General features: G+C 41.3%; 2 protein-coding genes across 3 annotated transcripts in view; both read left to right on the top strand.

Moving 5' to 3' along the window:
• The window catches only part of LOC308087950 (H-2 class II histocompatibility antigen, E-S beta chain-like), an 88,148-nt gene that overhangs the window by 9,405 nt on the left and 54,743 nt on the right, over nt 1-24,000 (top strand). The window contains exons 7-9 of one of the 2 annotated variants that reach the window (XM_080432208.1): nt 734-847; nt 1,487-1,543; nt 2,285-3,590. The exons of the other annotated variant lie outside the window; for it this stretch is intronic. Of the exons in view, the coding sequence (XP_080288334.1) occupies nt 734-847; nt 1,487-1,524 (152 nt within the window). The 3' untranslated portion in view covers nt 1,525-1,543; nt 2,285-3,590. Of the gene's footprint in view, nt 1-733; nt 848-1,486; nt 1,544-2,284; nt 3,591-24,000 lie in introns of those variants that run through there. 2 annotated transcript variants of the gene reach the window in all.
• LOC308088237 (phospholipid-transporting ATPase ID-like) lies at nt 7,569-18,425 on the top strand (the record flags this gene model as incomplete). The annotated part of the gene is made up of 4 exons (XM_080432643.1): nt 7,569-7,695; nt 16,313-16,447; nt 16,954-17,084; nt 18,102-18,425. The coding sequence occupies 4 exons, from the start codon at nt 7,569-7,571 to the stop codon at nt 18,423-18,425; spliced, it is 717 nt and encodes a 238-aa protein (XP_080288769.1).

Raw genomic sequence — 24,000 nt, 5'->3', positions numbered from 1 at the left:
TTTTCAAAAATAGCAGATCTACAAGCTCATAGCGCGGCACTCGGTGTCGCGCTATGAGCTTATTGATTTGATAAAAGCAGTTTAAAAACCAGATTGATTTGATAAAAGCTGATAAAATACCAGATTGATTTGATAAAAGCAGATCAAAGAGTCATCATGGTTTCATCAATGTGAAAACAAGACAGTTTTCTAAGACAGAACAAGCGCTGATGTTCTTTTTTACAAACTGCCTCACAGTTCTGAGTCTATGACTCTGTCCCAAGATACTTTCTGCACATTCCACAGCCTGGTTTATAATCATTAAAGTAAAAGGTTGATTCATGTTTTCTAAAATCATCATATCCTTTGTTTTGGATGTATTTAGCTCTAAGAAGGACATGTCACATCAGGTGACAAACTCCTCATAGACTGGACCAATAGGGTTGGACTCAATATTACTGAACAGACTCACAATGACTGTGTCGTCTGTTTATTGTTTATTGTGTTTGGTTGTTGTAGCTTATTGTCAGATGACTCCTTGTCAGAGTCTGTTAAGAACAAGATGTTTTAATCTACTGTAATAATATGATATGATATGATATGATATGATATGATATGATATGATATGATATGATATGATATGATATGATATGATAATATATGATAAGATAATATATGATATGATATGATATGATATGATATGATATGATATGATATGATATGATATGATATGATATAATGTTTGTATTATCAGATGACTCCATGCCAGAGTCAGTGAAGAACAAGGTGGCCATGGGAGCATCAGGTCTGGTTCTGGGTCTGGTCTTGTTCCTGTCTGGATTCATCTACTTCCAGTGGAAGAAACGAGGTGATTAGCATGTTTAATTAACATGTTTAAATTACATGTTTCATTAATTATTATACTAACAGTGGAAGAAATGAGGTCAGATCAACAGAGGAAATCATGACATGTGGAACCCTCACAGAAATGCAAACAAACAAACAAACAAACAAACAAACAAACAAACAAACAAACAAACAAACAAACAAACAAACAAACATGTAAAGCCACAACCTAAACTGGTTTATATTGGTTTAGAACCTTAACCGGTTTAGACCAGTTTAGACATTACATTACATTACATTACAGTCATTTAGCAGACACTTTTATCCAAAGCGACTTACAATAAGTGCATTCAACATAGGTACGGAACAACGCTACTAATCACCAGAAGTCTTAAGTACATTTAAGTGCATTCTCTAGACGACCTAGAGGTCAAAGTGTGTTCTATGTTGTCACATTTAGCTTTAATACATCAGTGTTACATTTAGTCCTAAATAAGAGTCAAATATTCACATTAGTTCTGATGACTGAACCCTAATGTTGTTGTGCTATTATGTTATTGTGTTGTGTACATTTATGCATTTGATGGAGTAATACACACAATACAGTACATAGGATTCATGTGTGTCATGTGTATTTCTGTCTCTCTTCTTCTTCTATCAGGTCGTATTCTGGTGCCGACAACCAATGAGGATCTTTAGACTCCTCCCACACACCCAGGTTCACTTCCTCTTTCTTTTTTCTTTTTTTTTTATGTATAAAAGTGTATAAAACTAGAAAACACACACAAAACAACATGCTTGTGTAAGAAGTGAAACAACTAGCCTGGTAAACCATCCCGGTCGCGTGAATTCACATTATCATGTGTCTTCTGCTTATTTTTTTATGATAATGAATCTAAAAATCACATTTAATAATCAAATGATTTGTTGTATCACTGATGACAATGTGATCAGATGGGGGGGGGGGGGGGGGGGGGGGGTCCTCTTGGTTGAACACAACATTTCAGTGAACTGTACCCAATGATTCAGTACATTTAAAACACTGATCCTTCCATCACTAGCAGGATCAAAGACAGAACCTTGTGGTCCAAAGGAGAGTGTTCTACCAACTGAGCTGCCCTTCCTACTAAGATACACTATTGACAAATAATTGGTCAAATGTTGTTTGAATGGACTGAGTTGTTTCTACTTTGATGGTTACTGTAGTTGCAGGGAGGGTGCTGGGAGGTTAGGTTTTCAAGTAGTTTATTAATAGCTTGTTCATGATCTATTATCCATTTATAGCATAGTTTTAAATCATTAAATCATTAACCATTAACAAACATTTAACAAGTTATTAATGACACATTAATAATAATTTGGGAATGATTCATTTACTATTATAAGGGAAGGTTATTCTGTTAACATGGTCATACAGTTAATACATTCAGATTCTTATTGTTTTTTTGTCTTTTCACAGAACACCTGGGTGTGTTTTCAGAGAAGCAGAGAGTCATCGCTGCTCCCTGGTGGAGAGAGGAGGAAATATATGTGTGTCCATTCAGCTTTTAAATACTCATAACAGCAGCACGATGATGACATCATCAACCTTTTTCACTAATGTGTCCTTTAAACAATTGAAAATGCTAAATGGCTAGCCAAGGCTAACGATAATTACTGTCTTTTCCCGGTGTTTCGCAAAGGTTGATGTGGTTTTGAGGTGAGATTAAGGTTAAGGTTAAGTTTATAGGCATAGTTTCTGTGAGGTTAAAGAAGCCACCTGGGCGCCACACCAAAGGAAGAGGGAGTCACAATTAGTGTGGGCGGTTCATCAAATTACTTTGTACAGTTTCTGTTGTCAGAAAACACAAACATAATAATTCAGTTCTACAGTACACTATATTGAAACATTAAATAAATGATCACACACACAATCAGAGTTTTTCATAATCTGATTGGAAGTCAGTCAACCAGGTTTGTGAAAAAGGTTTTATTATTTTATAATTGACCATAAGTCATTTATTATGTAATCATTTGTAATGTGTGATAATTAATGTGTTACGATCATCATGACATCACTGTTTCCCTGTGATGGGTGGACCTGATCCTCTAGGGCAGTGGTGTTCAACCTTTTTCATGCCAAGGACCCCTAGATTGATATACATTTGGCCGCGGACCCCCATCTGAAAATGTTTTGTGCAGGGACCCCCAGAAGCAAAGATTTGAGTTAAAAAAATATATATGCATTTAAAGATATGCACACTTTTTCAAGATAAAAAAAATTTTGCAAATCTACAAGCTCATGAGCGCTGCCGCGCTATGAGCTTGTATATCTGCTATTTTTGAATAGCCAAAGCTAAGTGTTTCAATGATTGTGATGCTATGTTAGCTAATTTAGCTGGGGACCCCCTGGTACCCCTCCAAGGACCACTGGTGGTCCCCGGACCACTGGTTGAGAACCACTGCTCTAGGGTGGTCTGGGGTTATGGGTGGACCTGGTCCTCTAGGGCGGTCTGAGGTGATGTGTGGACCTAGACACCTCTAGGGTGGTCTGAGGTGATGGGTGGACCTATACACCTCTAGGGTGGTCTGAGGTGATGGGTGGACCTATACACTTCTAGGGTGGTCTGAGGTGATGGGTGGACCTAGGCCCTCTAGGGTGGTCTGAGGTGATGGGTGGACCTGGTCCTCTAGGGCGGTCTGAGGTGATGGGTGGACCTAGACACCTCTAGGGTGGTCTGAGGTGATGGGTGGACCTAGACACCTCTAGGGTGGTCTGAGGTGATGGGTGGACCTAGACACCTCTAGGGTGGTCTGAGGTGATGGGTGGACCTAGACACCTCTAGGGTGGTCTGAGGTGATGGGTGGACCTGGTCCTCTAGGGTGGTCTGAGGTGATGGGTGGACCTAAACCCTCTAGGGTGGTCTGAGATGATGGGTGGACCTGGTCCTCTAGGGTGGTCTGAGGTGACAATGGTGGACTGCCACAGTCTATGACATTAATGTGAAACACTGATGACATGCAATAATTTATATTAAGTAATGAGTTATATGTACTGTAATCATTCATATGAGCAGGGGAGCAGATCTCATTACAACTTGGGGTGGGGGGGCACAAACAAGGAACATCAATAATATCACCAACACAGAGTTCAGTTCTTATTTTTGGATCCTGATTTGACTAATGATCAATACATCCAGTAATCAATACCTTCCGTTTATTATCAATATCTACTGTAAATGATCGATATCTAAAATGCTTAGAAAACTGGACAGGGCTTCCTGTCAGTTCATAAATAATAATTAATTACTCAACACTAATTGAAGGACACATGGTGAAGTGTCCTAAATGTGTCCTATATGTATAAACTTCAATGTAATACATGATCCATACATTCAGTCTATCCTGTCCCATCGTCCCATGAGGTTTTAATTATTAATTGTAATTATGTTAATTAGGAGAATGAGCGCTTAGGGTGTGACAGTGACATGATGAGAGTCAACAATAACAGAAAGGTCGTGCAAACTTGACTAAAGTAAAGAACAAAATATGTGTCTAATTCTGACAGTTTAGATATTCCTTGGTCAGTATTATTTATATTTCCGTTTTTCAGCTCCACTGTTGTGTTTCTATCCGTTCATATTGGCTGAACTTCACTCATTGAACTAGTTAACAGCTCTGTGGACAAGTGATGAAAATGATGATGTTGATGATGATGATGATGAAGCTTGTGGATTCATTTATTTGGCAGTAGTTGTTGATCAGAACACACGGGTGGCAAAAGCTAAAGCTTGTGTTTACTGTATGGGAGAATGATTTCAAAAGTGTAATCACTTTCTTGTAAATATATATTTTAAATTATATCATTTATTTCTAAATATTTTATTGGAGGAACATGTCAGACATGTCCCTCCTTCCCCCCTGGGATCTGCAGCCCCTGATCATGAATGGTTTGAAGTTCAGATGTTAGATTTTGGCTTTAATTTGCTTGGTTTGAATGGAATGTCACAATATCAATAAAGGAATGAGAAAACATAATTGTGCCTCATGTTCTCCTTTAACAGTCTGCGCAACCAATTGGTAGAGCACATTTTAAGTCACTAAGTCTCATTGAAAACATTGCTGAACTTAACTCAACCTGATTGAGCCCTTTCTACCATTTGGTTGAGGTATGTTATGGCAAAAAAAGGTCCTAGTAGAGCGGAATAGCAATACGATTGTGCACTTTTTGTAAGAAGGCTGAAACTTTCAGCATAATTAGTAAATAATATAACATACATTTTCAGAAGGGGAGGGAAGTCAAATTTGACCTCTGAGGGGTCAAATCCAAGATGGCCGCCCGTTTACAGGGTCTGAATGTCTAAATACTTAAAAAAAAACATTCAAGGCGTTCTTTCCAACTAAGTTGGGGTTGCCCATTCATTTGATGATACTTTGGAGATTGCTAGAACCCAAGGACATACATTAAATCAAGGTCGAGGTCAAATTACATAGTAATACGTTTATTTTAGCTTGGACACTGGGTTATACTGCAATATAGTGAAACTGTTCTTCCATTTTGTGACAATGTGAATAATACAAAACAAATAAACAGAATAAACCCATGGTGGTAGTCTATATTAATACATTAATAGTAAATGACTCAAGGTTCAAGGCTTCTTTATTGTCACATCTTGCGTACAGAAAGAGAAAAACAAGACAAAAAACAACAACAACTTAACAGTCTCCAGAACAGAGGCACGGTGCAGTACATTTGAATGCAGCTTTGGCACACTTGCATCGTCCAGTACACCCTTTGGTGCAGCGACAGCGGATTAATTTATGCCACGATTTGGATGCTTCAGAGAGAGTGGTCCAAAATGGTTGCCACCCAGTTGTTTCTTTTGTCCAGCCCCATTCAGATGGCTCTGGCATCTCTGGTTCCAGTACCAATGCCTGGTTCCAACAGTTTGCCTGGTCGCAAGTGCGCTTGATGTGTTGCTTGAGTGCTGCCTGGGTTGGAAGAATGCTCTCTAGTGTTCTTGACTTCTGTGTGAAGAGCTGTTTCCTGGCATCATTCAATTCCGTGCACTCACTGGTTCGGTCATACATGAGCACCACAAATCGCTCTAGCAGGAAAATTGATCCTTCACTGACCTCACTTGGCATGTGTAGGAGTTCACTGAAAGCCTCATTCACCTCTGGGAATGACTTCCAAGTTTCCCAGTCTGTCTTCTTTCCTCTGCCAGCGAACACAGATACAGTGTCACACCCGGTGAAAGCGTGAAAGACTGGGAGAGTCAGACGCTGTGTTGGAGTCATTGTGGCAACCATTTCATAAACAGCTATGTACCGAAAGCTTGATCCAACACCAAAGGCAACCCACAGCTCATCAGGACCTATCTTACTGAATGAAGCCACAGCCAGTACTACCACATCAGTATCAACCGTACGTATAGTCACCTTCTTACACCCCTTTTGCACAGCATCTGCCACATGCAGAAGCAGACGAGTGTCAGCCTCCTCTTGCGAACATGGGGCAAGGCAGGCCAAGTTTGAATCAGCAGGAGAACAGAGGACTCCACTCCCAGTGGTTGCATAAAGTTCCTTGCCCTCTGCTAGAGGAATGTCTTAGTGGACACTGTAATGGTTCATCTGTTACTTTTTGACAGAGGACACACATGTCCCAGTTAGTAGTAGTGGGTGGCTTGGATTGCTTGGATGTAAAGCACTGGGTAGGGTCGTTCAGGTTGTGACGCTTTGACATAGTTGCGATGAAATTGCCAGGAGACGACAGGAGAAGGGAATAACACCCGTTTGGACTGCAGTTTGCAGCTTGGGTGTCAGGATGTGTTACACTCAGGAACATTATGAAGAAAAAAGCGTTGCCCACTCTGGCTCTTTATGTAGCGATGTAGTATTTGAGTAACGTTTCGTACTGTTGGCCTTCCTCAGAATCAACACATGGCAGTGTAAGAAACTCTGGTCTCTTATAGGCGACACCAACAATGACACACCTGATGGGGATCAGACAATCCTATGGCAGCCATGTTATTGGATTGAAAAGGCCCCTTGATTGCTCTCTCCCTAACAAGCATGATTGTCACAGAATTGTCTGAACCCCATCAGGTGTGTCATTGTAGGTGTCGCTTATATAATAGACCAGTGTCTGTTCCACTGCCATTTGTTGACTCTGAGGAAATCTTTTTTTTTTTTTTTGGGGGGCACATTTTTACCTTGACCTCAACCTAAATGCATTTCCTTGAAATCTGGTGATCTCGAAAGTATCACCCAATGAAAAGGCATCCCCTATTTATTTCCCTGGTGGAAACCTCCAAAAAAGTTATTTTTCAGGATGCAAATTTAAAAATAGCAAGAGTAGCAGATCTACAAGCTCGAAGCGCGTCGCTTCGAGCCGCGTTTCGAGCCGCGTTTCGAGCCGTGTTTCGAGCTTGTAAATCTGCTACTTTTGAGAGTTTTGTGTGACGCGGTAGTTGCATTATCAAGTATAGGTTGTTAATGTACAAAAAAACACAAAAAGTTCGAATTTGGAGATAAGAGGTTTCTGCCCGACAGCAACGATGTGTACGTACATGCAGACATCGCGGAAACATAATGCCTCAGGCCACGGCTGTCACGGTGGAAGCATAAAAAGACCATAGCAACAGTAATAAAATCAATGAAAACAAGTCTAATCCCGTCGATAGAAAGTTGTGCATGGTGATTAATGCTTATCCGTTTCGGTCCTGTCTCACCTCATCCTGGGCGTGTAGTTGGGTTTGGACATGGCGTACTGGACGGCGGTCAACACGTTCTTCGTGGTGGGCAGTCTGGCCATGTACTTCGCTGTCACCTTCACCATGTACAGCAATGGCATGTACCTCATCGTCCCCTCGTCCTTCCCCTTCATAGGTGAGTGAGGAGCTTTTACTCTATACCAACCACTAGCATCCCTATTTTGAAAATGGTTGCAAATAAATACGAAAAAATATCAGCTATACCAGAGAATTTGTTGGTGTGTGTGTGTGTGTGTGTGTGTGTGTGTGTGTGTGTGTGTGTGTGTGTGTGTGTGTGTGTGTGTGTGTGTTTGTGTTTGTGATTGTGTTTGTATTACAGATCAGGAGAGAAGATCACATGCATGGTGGAACATCCCAGCCTGACCGCACCTATCAAGATGGACTGGGGTCAGTTACTGTAATCTAGTGTAATCTACTGTCAAAATAGCAGATATAAAAGCTTGTAGATCTGCTATTTTTTTTAAATTGCGAACATTTGTGCAAATCTTTGAATACATATATTTTTTAAGCAAACATTTGTAACTGTCAAATGTCTCTCAACATATGTCTTCATTTTTCTGAAAAAATCAGTGGTGCTAAAACATTTTCTTGTCAAGGACCCCCAAATTGATATGTTTTTGGCCACTGATCCCCATCAAAATATGTTGTTCCAGGTACCCCCCCCAGAAGAAAATGTTTGAGTTAAAAATGTTGTTTAAAAAAATACATTTATAAATTATATTCAAACATTTGCGCAAATGTTCAAGATTTTTCAAAAATAGCAGATCTACAAGCTCATAGCGCGGCACTCGGTGTCGCGCTATGAGCTTATTGATTTGATAAAAGCAGTTTAAAGACCAGATTGATTTGATAAAGCTGATAAAAGACCAGATTGATTTGATAAAAGCAGATCAAAGAGTCATCATGGTTTCATCAATGTGAAAAGAAGACCGTTTTCTAAGACAGAACAAGCGGTGATGTTCTTTTTTACAAACTGCCTCACAGTTCTGAGTCTATGACTCTGTCCCAAGGTACTTTCTGCACATTCCACAGCCTGGTTTATAATCATCATAGTAAAAGGTTGATTCATGTTTTCTAAAATCTATCATCATATCCTTTGTTTTGGATGTATTTAGCTCTAAGAAGGACATGTCACATCAGGGGACAAACTCCTCATAGACTGGACCAATAGGGTTGGACTTATTATTACTGAACAGACTCACAATGACTATGTCGTCTCTTTATTGTTTATTGTGTTTGGTTGTTGTAGCTTATTGTCAGATGACTCCATGTCAGAGTCTGTGAAGAACAAGATGTTTTAATCTACTGTAATAATATGATATGATATGATATGATATGATATATGATATAATGTTTGTATTGTCAGATGACTCCATGCCAGAGTCAGTGAAGAACAAGGTGGCCATGGGAGCATCAGGTCTGGTTCTGGGTCTGGTCTTGTTCCTGTCTGGATTCATCTACTTCCAGTGGAAGAAACGAGGTGATTAGCATGTTTAATTAACATGTTTAATTAACATGTTTAAATAACATGTTTCATTCATTATTATACTAATAGTGGAAGAAATGAGGTCAGATCAACAGAGGAAATCATGACATGTGGAACCCTCACAGAAATGCAAACAAACAAACAAACAAACAAACAAACAAACAAACAAACAAACAAACAAACAAACAAGTAAAGCCACAACCTAAACTGGTTTAAATTGGTTTAGAACCTTAACCGGTTTAGACCAGTTTAGACATTACATTACATTACATTACAGTCATTTAGCAGACACTTTTATCCAAAGCGACTTACAATAAGTGCATTCAACATAGGTACGGAACAACGCTACTAATCACCAGAAGTCTTAAGTACATTTAAGTGCATTCTCTAGACGACCTAGAGGTCAAAGTGTGTTCTATGTTGTCACATTTAGCTTTAATACATCAGTGTTACATTTAGTCCTAAATAAGAGTCAAATATTCACATTAGTTCTGATGACTGAACCCTAATGTTGTTGTGTTATTATGTTATTGTGTTGTGTACATTTATGCATTTGATGGAGTAATACACACAATACAGTACATAGGATTCATGTGTGTCATTGCGAAGTCAATGTTCTCTCCCCATCACGGTGAAATAAGACGGATTACAAGTCCGTAAATACACAATATTTTCGAGCTGCGTTCGCTTCCAGCGTTCGCGCGTCTTACTTGTGTGTATTTCTGTCTCTCTTCTTCTTCTATCAGGTCGTATTCTGGTGCCGACAACCAATGAGGGTCTTTAGACTCCTCCCACACACCCAGGTTCACTTCCTCTTTCTAATTACTGAACTTTTTTCTTTTTTTTTTATGTATAAAAGTGTATAAAACTAGAAAACACACACAAAACAACATGCTTGTGTAAGAAGTGAAACAACTAGCCTGGTAAACCATCCCGGTCGCGCGAATTCACATTATCATGTGTCTTCTGCTTAATTTGATAATGAATCTAAAAATCAAATTTAATAATCAAATGATTTGTTGTATCACTGATGACAATGTGATCAGATGGGGGGGGGGGGGGGGTCCTCTTGGTTGAACACAACATTTCAGTGAACTGTACCCAACCCCAATGATTCAGTACATTTAAAACACTGATCATTCCATCACTAGCAGGATCAAAGACAGAACCTTGTCGTCCAAAGGAGAGTGTTCTACCAACTGAGCTGCCCTTCCTACTAAGATACACTATTGACAAATAATTGGTCAAATGTTGTTTGAATGGACTGAGTTGTTTCTACTTTGATGGTTACTGTAGTTGCAGGGAGGGTGCTGGGAGGTTAGGTTTTCAAGTAGTTTATTAATAACTTGTTCATGATCTATTATCCATTTATAGCATAGTTTTAAATCATTAAATCATTAACCATTAACAAACATTTAACAAGTTATCAATGACACATTAATAACTAGAAAAAGTGCTCCTCGGAGCACAGGTCTCCGCCAGGTCAGGTACGTTATTGTGGCGCTATAATAGGCCAATGTGAAAAGGGTGCCATTTATTCTTAGGTCTTTCACGGCAATCAGACAACGGTGCCAGAGATTAGCTGCTAACACACAGACAGCCAGGACACACGGACAGGACACACGGACGGACGGACGGACGGACGGACGGACGGACGGACGGACGGACGGACGGACGGACAGGGGCGAAAACATACTCTCTCGCCATGCCTTTCGGCCTGGCGGAGACAATAATTTGGGAATGATTCATTTACTATTATAAGGGAAGGTTATTCTGTTAACATGGTCATACAGTTAATAAATTCAGATTCTTATTGTTTTTTTGTCTTTTCACAGAACACCTGGGTGTGTTTTCAGAGAAGCAGAGAGTCATCGCTGCTCCCTGGTGGAGAGAGGAGGAAATACATGTGTGTCCATTCAGCTTTTAAATACTCATAAAAGCAGCACGATGATGACATCATCAACCTTTTTCACTAATGTGTCCTTTAAACAATTGAAAATACTAAATGGCTAGCCAAGGCTAACGATAATTACTTTCTTTTCCCGGTGTTTCGCAAAGGTTGATGTGGTTTTGAGGTGAGATTAAGGTTAAGGTTAAAGGGATACTTCACTTTAGGGCCGGGGAAACATTTAAAAAAAATATTAAAAATAAATGAAAAAAGTAATGGAATTTTCATGGCCCCCTCACGCATTAGAGTGTCCTACTAATGTGTGAGGGGGCCTTTATTTTGCCATAACTTCTTTCATTTATTTTTAATATTTTTTTTAAATGTTTCCCCGACCCGAAAGTGAAGTATCCCTTTAAGTATATAGGCATAGTTTCTGTGAGGTTAAAGGTCAGGGTTTAGGCGCTTTTTTTTATTTATATAATTGACCATAAGTCATTTATTATGTAATCATTTGTAATGTGTGATAATTAATGTGTTACGATCATCATGACATCACTGTTTCCCTGTGATGGGTGGACCTGATCCTCTAGGGCAGTGGTTTTCAACCTTTTTCATGCCAAGGACCCCTAGATTGTTATACATTTGGCCACGGACCCCCATCTGAAAATGTTTTGTGCAGGGACCCCCAGAAGAAAAGATTTTAGTTAAAAAAATATATATGCATTTAAAGATATGCACACTTTTTCAAGATAAAAAAAAATAGCAAATCTACAAGCTCATGAGCGCTGCCGCGCTATGAGCTTTTATATCTGCTATATTTGAATAGCCAAAGCTAAGTGTTTCAATGATTGTGATGCTATGTCAACTAATTTAGCTGGGGACCCCCTGGTACCCCTCCAAGGACCACTGGTGGTCCCCGGACCACTGGTTGAGAACCACTGCTCTAGGGTGGTCTGGGGTTATGGGTGGACCTGGTCCTCTAGGGTGGTCTGAGGTGATGGGTGGACCTAGACACCTCTAGGGTGGTCTGAGGTGATGGGTGGACCTAGGCCCTCTAGGGTGGTCTGAGGTGATGGGTGGACCTAAACCCTCTAGGGTGGTCTGAGATGATGGGTGGACCTGGTCCTCTAGGGTGGTCTGAGGTGACAATGGTGGACTGCCACAGTCTATGACGTTAATGTGAAACACTGATGACATGCAATCATTTATATTAAGTAATGAGTTATATGTAATCATTCATATGAGCAGGGGAGCAGATCTCATTACAACTTGGGGTGGGGGGGCACAAACAAGGAACATTCTCATCAATAATATCACCAACACAGAGTTCAGTTCTTATTTTTGGATCCTGATTTGACTAATGATCAATACATCCAGTAATCAATACCTTCCGTTTATTATCAATATCTACTGTAAATGATCGATATATAAAATGCTTAGAAAACTGGACAGGGCTTCCTGTCAGTTCATAAATAATAATTAATTACTCAACACTAATTGAAGGACACATGGTGAAGTGTCCTAAATGTGTCCTATATGTATAAACTTCAATGTAATACATGATCCATACATTCAGTCTATCCTGTCCCATCGTCCCATGAGGTTTTAATTATTAATTGTAATTATGTTAATTAGGAGAATGAGCGCTCAGGGTGTGACAGTGACATGATGAGAGTCAACAATAACAGAAAGGTTGTGCAAACTTTACGAAAGTAAAGAACAAAATATGTGTCTAATTCTGACAGTTTAAATATTCCTTGGTCAGTATTATTTATATTTCCGTTTTTTCAGCTCCACTGTTTCTATCCGTTCATATTGACTGAACTTCACTCATTGAACTAGTTAACAGCTCTGTGGACAAGTGATGAAGATGATGATGATGATGATGATGATGGTGATGATGATGATGATGATGATGATGAAGCTTGTGGATTCATTAATTTGGCAGTAGTTGATGATCAGGACACACGGGTGGCAAAAGCTAACCCTTCAAAAAGTATTGTGTTTACTGTATGGGAGAATGATTTCAAAAGTGGAATCACTTTCTTGTAAATATATATTTTAAATTATATCATTTATTTCTAAATATTTTATTGGAGGAACATGTCAGACATGTCCCCTCCTTCCCCCCTGGGATCTGCAGCCCCTGACCATGAATGGTTTGAAGTTCAGATGTTAGATTTTGCCTTTAATTTGCTTGGTTTGAATGGAATGTCACAATATCAATAAAGGAATGAGAAAACATAATTGTGCCTCATGTTCTCTTAACCCTTTAACAGTCTGCGCAACCAATTGGTAGAGCACATTTTAAGTCACTAAGTCTCATTGAAAACATTGCTGAACTTAACTCAACCTGATTGAGCCCTTTCTACCATTTGGTTGAGGTATGTTATGGCAAAAAAAAGTTCTAGTAGAGCGGAATAGCAATACGATTGTGCACTTTTTGTAAGAAGGCTGAAACTTTCAGCATAATTAGTAAATAATATAACATACATTTTCAGAAGGGGAAGGAAGTCAAATTTGACCTCTGAGGGGTCAAATCCAAGATGGCCGCCCTTTTACAGGGTCTGAATGTCTAAATACTTAAAAAAAAACATTCAAGGCGTTCTTTCCAACTAAGTTGGGGTTGCCCATTCATTTGATGATACTTTGGAGATTGCTAGAACCCAAGGACATACATTAAATCAAGGTCAAGGTCAAATTACATAGTAATAAGTATATTTTAGCTTGGACACTGGGTTATACTGCAATATAGTGAAACTGTTCTTCCAATTTGTGACAATGTGAATAATACAAAACAAATAAACAGAATAAACCCATGGTGGTAGTCTATATTAATACATTAATAGTAAATGACCCAAGGTTCAAGGCTTCTTTATTGTCACATCTTGCGTACAGAAAGAGAAAAACAAGACAAAAAAACAACAACTTAACAGTCTCCAGAACAGAGGCACAGTGCAGTACATTTGAGTGCAGCTTTGGCACACTTGCATCGTCCAGTACACCCTTTGGGGCAGCGACAGCGGATTAATTCATGCCACGATTTGGATGCTTCAGAGAGAGTGGTCCAAAATGGTTGCCACCCAGTTGTTTCTTTTGTCCAGCCCCATTCAGATGGCTCTGGCATCTCTGGTTCCAGTACCAATGCCTGGTTCCAACAGTTTGCCTGGTCGCAAGTGCGCTTGATGTGTTGCTTGAGTGCTGCCTGGGTTGGAAGAATGCTCTCTAGTGTTCTTGACTTCTGTGTGAAGAGCTGTTTCCTGGCATCATTCACTTCCGTGCACTCACTGGTTCGGTCATACATGAGCACCACAAATCGCTCTAGCAGGAACATTGATCCTTCACTGACCTCACTTGGCATGTGTAGGAGTTCACTGAAAGCCTCATTCACCTCTGGGAATGACCTAAAAGTTTCCCAGTCTGTCTTCTTTCCTCTGCCAGCGAACGCAGATACAGTGTCACACCCGGTGAAAGCGTGAAAGACTGGGAGAGTCAGACGCTGTGTTGGAGTCATTGTGGCAACCATTTCATAAACAGCTATGTACCGAAAGCTTGATCCAACACCAAAGGCAACCCACAGCTCATCAGGACCTATCTTACTGAATGAAGCCACAGCCAGTACTACCACATCAGTATCAACCGTACGTATAGTCACCTTCTTACACCCCTTTTGCACAGCATCTGCCACATGCAGAAGCAGACGAGTGTCAGCCTCCTCTTGCGAACATGGGGCAAGGCAGGCCAAGTTTGAATCAGCAGGAGAACAGACGACTCCACTCCCATTGGTTGCATAAAGTTCCTTGCCCTCTGCTAGAGGAATGTCTTAGTGGACACTGTAATGGTTCATCTGTTACTTTTTGACAGAGGACACACATGTCCCAGTTAGTAGTAGTGGGTGGCTTGGATTGCTTGGATGTAAAGCACTGGGTAGGGTCGTTCAGGTTGTGACGCTTTGACATAGTTGCGATGAAATTACCAGGAGACGACAGGAGAAGGGAATAACACCCGTTTGGACTGCAGTTTGCAGCTTGGGTGTCAGGATGTGTTACACTCAGGAACAAACTTAGGAAGAAAAAAGCGTTGCCCACTCTGGCTCTTTATGTAGCGATTTAGTATTTGAGTAACGTTTCGTACTGTTGGCCTTCCTCAGAATCAACACATGGCAGTGTAAGAAACTCTGGTCTCTTATAGGCGACACCAACAATGACACACCTGATGGGGATCAGACAATCCTATGGCAGCCATGTTATTGGATTGAAAAGGCCCCTTGATTGCTCTCTACCTAACAAGCATGATTGTCACAGAATTGTCTGAACCCCATCTGGTGTGTCATCGGGTGTGGCTTATAAAATAGACCAGTGTCTGTTCCACTGCCATTTGTTGACTCTGAGGAAATCTTTTTTTTGTTTGTTTTTGGGCATATTTTTACCTTGACCTCAACCTAAATGCATTTCCTTGAAATCTGGTGATCTCGAAAGCATCACCCAATGAAAAGGCATCCCCTATTTATTCGGAAATGATACTTTAAACATTTTTCTACTGTGTTTGGTTCCAAACTTAAGTTGGACTAGCGGCCATTTTGGATTTGACCTCTCACGGTCCTCAGAGGTCAAATCTGACTTCCCTCCCCTTCTGAAAATTAATGTTATATTATTTACTAATTATGCTGAAAATTTCACGCTTCTTACAAAAAGTGCACGATTTGCTCAAAAACAGGAGTTAACCCGCTGTACTATCCACCAGATGTCACTGTTTCCCAGTCACATGGATTCTCAGGTATCCACTTTTTAGGAAGTGAAAATCGCTTGCTGACAGAGATCCGTTCTTTTGGGTAGTATAGGTTGACCTCTATAAGTAAGGTTTGGGATGGAATCACGTACATTATGTACATGTAGTCTCTGTTGGGTGGAAACCTCCAAAAAAGTTATTTTTCAGGATGCAAATTTAAAAATAGCAAGAGTAGCAGATCTACAAGCTCGAAACGCGTCGCTTCGAGCCGCGTTTCGAGCCGTGTTTCGAGCCGTGTTTCGAGCTTGTAAATCTGCTACTTTTGAGACTTTTGTGTGACGCGGTAGTTGCATTATCAAGTATAGGTTGTTAATGTACAAAAAAACACAAAAAGTTTGAATTTGGAGATAAGAGGTTTCTGCCCGACAGCAACGATGTGTACGTACATGCAGACATCACGGAAACATAATGCCTCCGGCCACGGCTGTCACGGTGGAAGCATAAAAAGACCATAGCAACAGTAATAAAATCAATGAAAACAAGTCTAATCCCGTCAATAGAAAGTCGTGCATGGTGAATAATGCTTATCCGTTTCGGTCCTGTCTCACCTCATCCTGGGCGTGTAGCTAGGTTTGGACATGGCGTACTGGACGGCGGTCAACACGTTCTTCGTGGTGGGCAGTCTGGCCATGTACTTCGCTGTCACCTTCACCATGTACAGCAATGGCATGTACCTCATCGTCCCCTCGTCCTTCCCCTTCATAGGTGAGTGAGGAGCTTTTACTCTATACCAACCACTAGCATCCCTATTTTGAAAATGGTTGCAAATAAATAAGAAAAAATATCAGCTATACTCACTATTTTCAAGTGACAGAAGTATAAAATATGACTTAAGTGCTGAAGGCAACTGGTGTATTTCTAATGTGCTGCATCTCCATGGAATCCATTTCCAAGAATTGCTGTACGTGCGTGTGGATTACTGACATAGGCCATATTTGGGGACATAATTTACCCCAAATATGGCCTATTAGGAATGTTGTCTGAATGGGGACAATGTTGATGTACCCAAATTAACTTTTTACTGAATTTCATTGGGTTAAGTTAAGGGTTAGGTTTCGGGTTAAGTTTAGGAGATGCAGAATGAATGTACTGTAAGTCAATGTACATTTTCCAAAAGTCTGCTAAGTAAACATGTGCGTATGTGTGCGTGCGCACGTGTTTGTGCGTGCGTGTGTGCGTGTGTGTATGTGTGCGTGCGTGTGTGGTTCCAGGTACAGCCAGGAACTCTCTGAACCAGCCCAACATGTGGCTGACCATCCTCCTGACCTCCATCCTGTGTATACTTCCTGTGGTCACCTACCGCTTCCTGTTGATCCAGCTCTGTCCCACCATCAACGACAAGGTGTGGCCTTTGGCCAATCACAGCATGGATACTTTATTTATTTATATAAATATTGTATTATTGTATTATTATAATATCCATTTGTTAGAAAACGTGCGATTTACATGCAGACAGAGAGCACAGCAACAACCTGTTCAACATGAATAGACAGAAATGATTATTAAACTGACACTGTCAGGTAATACATACAGAAAGATGCAGTGCCACAGGCCTATTCGCCCTTAGATAATCATTTGGTATATTGTTGCTGTCGGGCAGAAACCTCCATATTTTAACTTTTTGTGTGTTTTTGTAAGTGAATTAAAAAAGTTATACTGTTTTGGACGTATGGTTTCCACCCGACAGAGACAATATCAGGTTTTTGTTTTTGTTTTCTTCCAATGTGTGGACACATTGACCATCTCATTAAGAATTCAAGGTTGGGACTTTAGGAGCGCCCAATTGTAGTCTCAGCACTTCTCTCGCTACACTACTCCTTTTGCCAAATGCAAATATCGATCAACTGCAAACTTCTCTTATTGCTGATAGAATTGAATCCTTAGCTGCAACAAATAGATTATTACACGCGTGGATTACATAGATCATCAAGAACTTCCACATTGTCTTGACTGTACATTTCCTGTTGTTGAGGTGCATTCACATAGGGTGCGACAACTATATTTGTTTGAGTGACGCAATTCAATATCATCACAATAATATTATTGGGATGTGAGGTACATGGTCCATTTGGAATCAGGTCTAGAGCAGGGGTCCGGACCCATTTTTGGGTAGCGGACCCATTTTTATGGGTCCTGTATTTTTCTACAATTATTCTCAATAATTTTTTTCTGAATATGAAAAAAAAACATTCCATGAATGTAAAAACATAAGTAATGTGAACTCCTTAGACAAATTAAAATCAGAAAAAGTGCCAACATGGTGGCCCTGCATATATAAGAGAGGTTATTTTCTTGTACGAAAAGGGAGCGCTACAAATGGTATATTTACGCATATCTCACATAACTCTCCACATTCCAGGTGATGTTCAAAGTCAGTCAGGCCAAAGCCACGCCGCCTCCTCCGCCCCGACGTGCCCGCCTGCGTCGCACCAGCTCCCGGCGCTCCGGCTACGCCTTCTCGCACACGGGGGGCTACGGGAACCTGGTGACGTCGGCCCGCTACTTGCACCGCCCCGCCGCGGCCAGATCGTCGGGTTTCGGCCAGACGGGACGCACCACCATGGGCTTTAGTCCCATGGGACGCTCGGCTGGCTACAGCCCCACGGGACGCCCCCAGAACGCCAAGGTGCAGGACGTGGAGGTGACCTCGCTGCAGATGTATCGGACGACGGCGGACCTCTGAGGAGGTTTTTCTTTTTTTTGCAGGGCCAGCGGAGAGGCGCTTGGGAGAAAGACAGGCCAGTCACATCATAAACAGTCAGATTTATGAAGACTTGTGATGTACTATATGCCTCTGCAATGATTGACTGGCTTCAGGATTTTGGGACATCTTTACGGCCTTTTTAATGTCAGTCATACATTTGCCCAGTTTTTGCATCAACTTTCCAAGGCGTTTCCCCTTTTTTCTACAAGAGTTCGTACTTCCCCGGCTGCAGCCGTTCGGCAGATATAATGAGCCACATTAGATACAGTAGCATTACATGAACTTGTGGGAACATGGCATTTAAGGCTTTGTGATCATGTGTGGCGCACCGAAAATAGCCGCTCTACAAGCTCACAACGCGTCACAGCGCGACACGTTGCGAGCTTGGAGATCAGCTATATCCTGTGCGCAAACCAAGTATAACTCAGAATTGACAGGAGAGGCAGGAGCCTTTCATTGTTAATGCTAAACGGGACTTCTCGCGTGAAGAAGTTAGGACTACATTCTGTACTTTCAACACATTGATGCATTCAGGGCACAGGTAAATAAAAGAAATTGAGGATTGAGGAAATTCTCTGCATGTAAACATAGCCACTGATTGGCCCAAGGGGGTCTGGACTGGAGGTTTGGCTTATGTCATAAAAATGGCTTTAAGTTCCAGGCGCAACGTTGGAACTTACAGGAGTTACGCAACGCCATGAAGAACTAATTAAACAGGAAGAACTAATTAACTTTTCGCACGACTAGGCGTGGCGACAGACAGGTCTTTTTCATCTCATAAAAAGACCTGTAAGTTTACGCAACATCATGCAACTTTGTAATAAGATTGGTTATGGGGCAAGGCATAACTCATTTACTTTAACCACTTTACCTTATTATATACAATACTTTGTTGACCGGTGTCCCCCAGGGGCCTATACTAGGTCCCCCTCCTTTTTTCCCCCTCTACACCAAATGCCTTTGCTGAAAATGGCAAATGGCAAATCTGCAAGCTCACGGTCACAACGCGAGACTTGTGAACTTGTAGATCGCCTATTTTCGACCAATGTTCGCCTACTACGGCTAATGAACTTGAACAGTGATTGTCCATTGACAGTGGTGCTTCTCACAAAGCCTCACTTAACTTCTGAACAGCTTCATGTCAAACCTATTGGTCTAATCAATGAAACTGGGGGTGCTGGAGAGTTCATTACTGAACACTGAACAAATAGTGCTAACATCAGGAAACGGCACTAAACTATTAAAATGGTCCGTAACTATTCATTGCTATAACATTAATAACCACTCAAGTGTCTATTGTGAATGTATTACCTGCAAACCAAAGATGTGTGATGGTTCTTACTCTAATACAAAACTAAACAAAATAGAACAGAAGCAATAGGTGAGCACAAAGTGGTGCCATTGATAGAAGGTTTACCGTGGTTCTATACGGGAGAACATTTGGTATTAAAGCTGCAATGTGTAACTTTAATGTACTACCCAGGATTTGAACGACAATTCCTGCTGTTATTCCAAGAAGGCATTCCAGGGGAGATACTGCACTTATGACCTTCAGGCAGCGCTACTTGTGTAACCAGTCGGTGTCCTACCCAACACCAGGGTCTAAATGTCTCAATGGAAGAGAAGGGAACACCTCCAACCACTGCACATGTACTAGTTATATTGTAACATACTATACCATATAGATTGGTTCGAATGTTTTACCCATTAAAGTAAGGTTTCTAGCTTTAAGTGGGAATGTTGCTATCGGCTCTGTGGGTTCAATCAAATACCAATATCAACCATGGGAGACTGAGACTTTCATTTTAAACTTTTTATGGTTTTCTTAAAACTGCAACCTACAGCATTGTCCTTACAGATAACCTATTTGTATAATTTTGTACCTTGTAAGATGTATTTTATCTTAATAAAAGTATTTAAAATGACCATTTTGTTCAGTTATATGTATTAACTAGTTTTGTCAATGGTTTCTTGTCAGCAACTTGTTTTTTTTTATCCCCACAAAAAATCTCCAGCAGATGTCAGTGTTGGAGAGATGAAAAAAGTGTTGGTGGGAGTAGATGTTGTTAGACATATTGAAAATGCAATGGAAAGACATGGAGAAAAACATTGAAATGCCATTATTATTATTGTTAATTGTTATTGTTATTATTATTAACAGTAGGCGGTGGAGGTGGAGGTACACTTTTACGGCCTCCAAAGGCTGCTCCAGGCCGCATCTGGAGATTGCCCGTTTCAGCACGGCCGAGACGGGCTCGAGAGGCTCCTTTGCCTGGCTAGGAGCCTCCGCCCTCATCGCTGCAGGCACAGGAGGACTTGGACTGGCCATCGTTACCTCCTGTGCCCGGTGGGAGGTGAACTCGTTCTCCTCCTCGTCGCGGAAGGCGTCCTCTCCCCCGAAGTCCTCGCCGTCCGAGCTGCCCTCTGGCGTCGGTGTGTCGCCCCAGGCGAGAAGAGAGAAGGGGGAGAGGAAGGAGGGACACAGCAGCCGAGCAATGGCCCACTGGCCTCGGCTGGGGTGGCCTGGTCCGGCACCGAAGATAACGCCCCAGGTGCAGCTTCGCTCCGGACCTTCCTCCTGGCACCGCTGGACCTCGGGGCATCCTGTCGCGGTAGTCCTGCGGACCCAAGGCCTGCGCTCAACACCGACACCGTGGAGCCCATGGCCAGGCTAGCGTCGGGGTGAGCGCCGCCGCTGCTGCTGGAGGCCGCCAGCCCTCTGGCTCTGGAAAGACGATGCTCCAGCTGATAAACTGTGAAGTCATCGCAGGGCTTACGCGCGTCCTCGTCTCCTGGGTTGTTCAGGGCGAGCCACGCGTGGTTGGGTCCCAGGCACAGGAGGCATAGACGGTGGCGATCGTCCGCTGCTACATGTTAGCCTTTGTGGTGTAATTGAGGCAGTAAACTGCGGGCTACCATGCTGGTAGGTTGTAATAAAGCAGAGGAGAAGAGAGAGAGACGTCCGGATCCATGTTCTAGATGTTCTGTACTAGGGCGGCTGTGGCTCAGGAGGTAGAGCAGGTCGTCCATTGATCCGTGGGTCGGCGGTTCGAATCCCAACTCCTCCTGTCCACATGTCGAAGTGTCCTTGGGCAAGACACTGAACCCTACATTGCCTCCAATGATTCGGTCGGCGCTAGCTTGCCACCATTGGTGTGTGAATGTGGGAAAAGTGGGGACGCTGGCGTCGACTGTTCGCCGCTCCACCTCCCAATGCCCCCCCCTGTATGAATGAATGAACCATTGTAAAGCGCTTTGAGTAAGTTTGAGTACTTAGAAAAGCGCCATATAAATGCAATTCATTATTATTATTATTATTATGTTCCATGTTTGTGTAATTATGAAGTTGGTTTTGATCTTTGGAAACCCACGGAGGGGAATAGAACGGTTATGTTTTGTTTTAAGAGCCAGTTTTAGAATGTGGCTGTTTATGGGATTAATGAAGCGGTCTTGCCTCTTGACTTTGTGAACGGTTTTACATTTAAAGCATCATCTACTGTAACATGAGTCTCATTGGGAGATAATGTAGGCCTGCTGTTTCGTGTTGCTGTTTATTTTTGAGGGGGAGGCATTTTCGCAATGCCCCGTCTTTGTTTTACCGTGTCCCAGGCCAGAGCGTATCTTGTAGTTTTTTGGGCCGGAAATGTAGTTTTTGCTACACGTCTTGACTTCCGCGTTGCCACGTGATATCCGGCGAGACGCAACGACTGAGGAGTTTTAGCTTTTAAATCTTAAGAAGCTACTTTTCTTATATATATATTACATTCGTAATATTTTCTTCTTTAATCCATCAAGACCGGGAACGCATCTGTGTAATTTTAATATTTCTTGGGCTGTTCAAAAACAGTAGATCTACAAGATCTACAAGCTCATAGCGCGGCACCGAGTGCCGTACTATCATGAGCTTGTAGATCTGCTTTTTTGTTTTGTTTTTAATCGTGGAAGATTTGTGCAAATCTTTTAATATAAATATGTTTTAACGCCGATCTGTGCTTCTGGGGGTCCCTGGAACAACATATTTTGAGCTGGGGGTCCGCGGCCAAATACATATAATTTTGGGTGGTCGTTGACATGGAAAAGTTGGAGCACCACTGATATAGCAACACACTGTTAGGATTTAGAAAACATTTTTAGATATGTATTTGGCCGTGGACGTGGAAGTGATAGGCACCAACCAATAGGACAGATACGTCCTGTGTTCTCTCCACTGGGCGGGTTTGTCTCTTGTAGTTTTCTTACAGGGGAAATGCAAGGCAGACGTTCCAGCACAAACACAACACAACACAACACAACACAACACAACACAACACAACACAACACAACACAACACAACACAACACAGCACAACACACAACACAACACAACACAACACAACACAACACAACACAGCACAACACACAACACAACACAACACAACACAACACAACACAACACAACACAACACACCACAGGACCAGTTATATGAAGATAAGATAATATAATAGTATAATGAGCATAATAAAGAACAGCAGAATACATTTAATTATTATCCAAAATAAAAAAATAGTTTTTTTCATTAATTCTACAGTTTCACATACAAACGTGGGCTACAAAAAACTAAACATCTCTGTGCTTTATTGTTACAAATTGCAGTCTTCTACCATATGAATCTGTCATTCATAATTATTGATGTAATTCACATGTAGCCTACTTAAACCCTCTATTCTCAGTAAAAACGGACGTACACTTTTTTTCTGTCAACACCAAATCTCTCTGCCAAAAATAGCCGATCTACAAGCTCACAACACGTCGCGCTGTGAGGCGTTGTGAGCTTGTAGGTCGGCTATTTTTGGCTATTTTGGCTCTTTTTTTTTTCATATTGCTCGATAATATGGATAATATTAATATTTAATATTGCACATGTATAATGTTTTCATGTTGAGTAGTGCTATTTATTCCTCCGTCCTCACTTGTACAAATAGCACTAGTCAAAGAACTACACTTCCTCTGTCCTAACTTGTACAAATAGCACTAGTCAAAGAACTACACTTCCTCGGTCCTCACTTATACAAATAGCTCTAGTCAAAGAACTACACTTCCTCTGTCCTCACTTGTACAAATAGCACTAGTCAAAGAACTACACTTCCTCTGTCCTCACTTAAACAAATAGCTCTAGTCAAAGAACAAGACTTCCAACTTGCATCTTATGTGTGGAGGCACCCTTACTGGTCTTAATAAATATAGAACATGCTGGTGTGAGGGTATATTCACAGGAAAAGACACACTTGTGAGATTCTCCTTCAAGTGCCTTAACCCATTTAGACGGGGAATTTTAAGATTTCTTTGGGCTATTCAAAAATAGCAGATCTACAAGCTCATAGCACGGCACAGAGTGCCGCGCTATGAGCTTGTAGATCTGCTATTTTCTTTTTTGAAAACTCTTTTAATACATTTTAACTCAAATCTTTGGGGGTCCCTGGAACAAAACATTTTCAGATGTTTTTTTTTCTCATTTTGGGAGGTCCTTGACCTGAAAAAGTTGAAGAACCACTGATATATAGCAACATAAGTAAAA

Source organism: Gymnoscopelus braueri, assembly GCF_963280865.1.
Source record: "Gymnoscopelus braueri genome assembly, chromosome: 7".
NCBI lineage: Eukaryota > Metazoa > Chordata > Actinopteri > Myctophiformes > Myctophidae > Gymnoscopelus > Gymnoscopelus braueri.
This window is presented reverse-complemented; position numbering and strand designations above follow the sequence as displayed.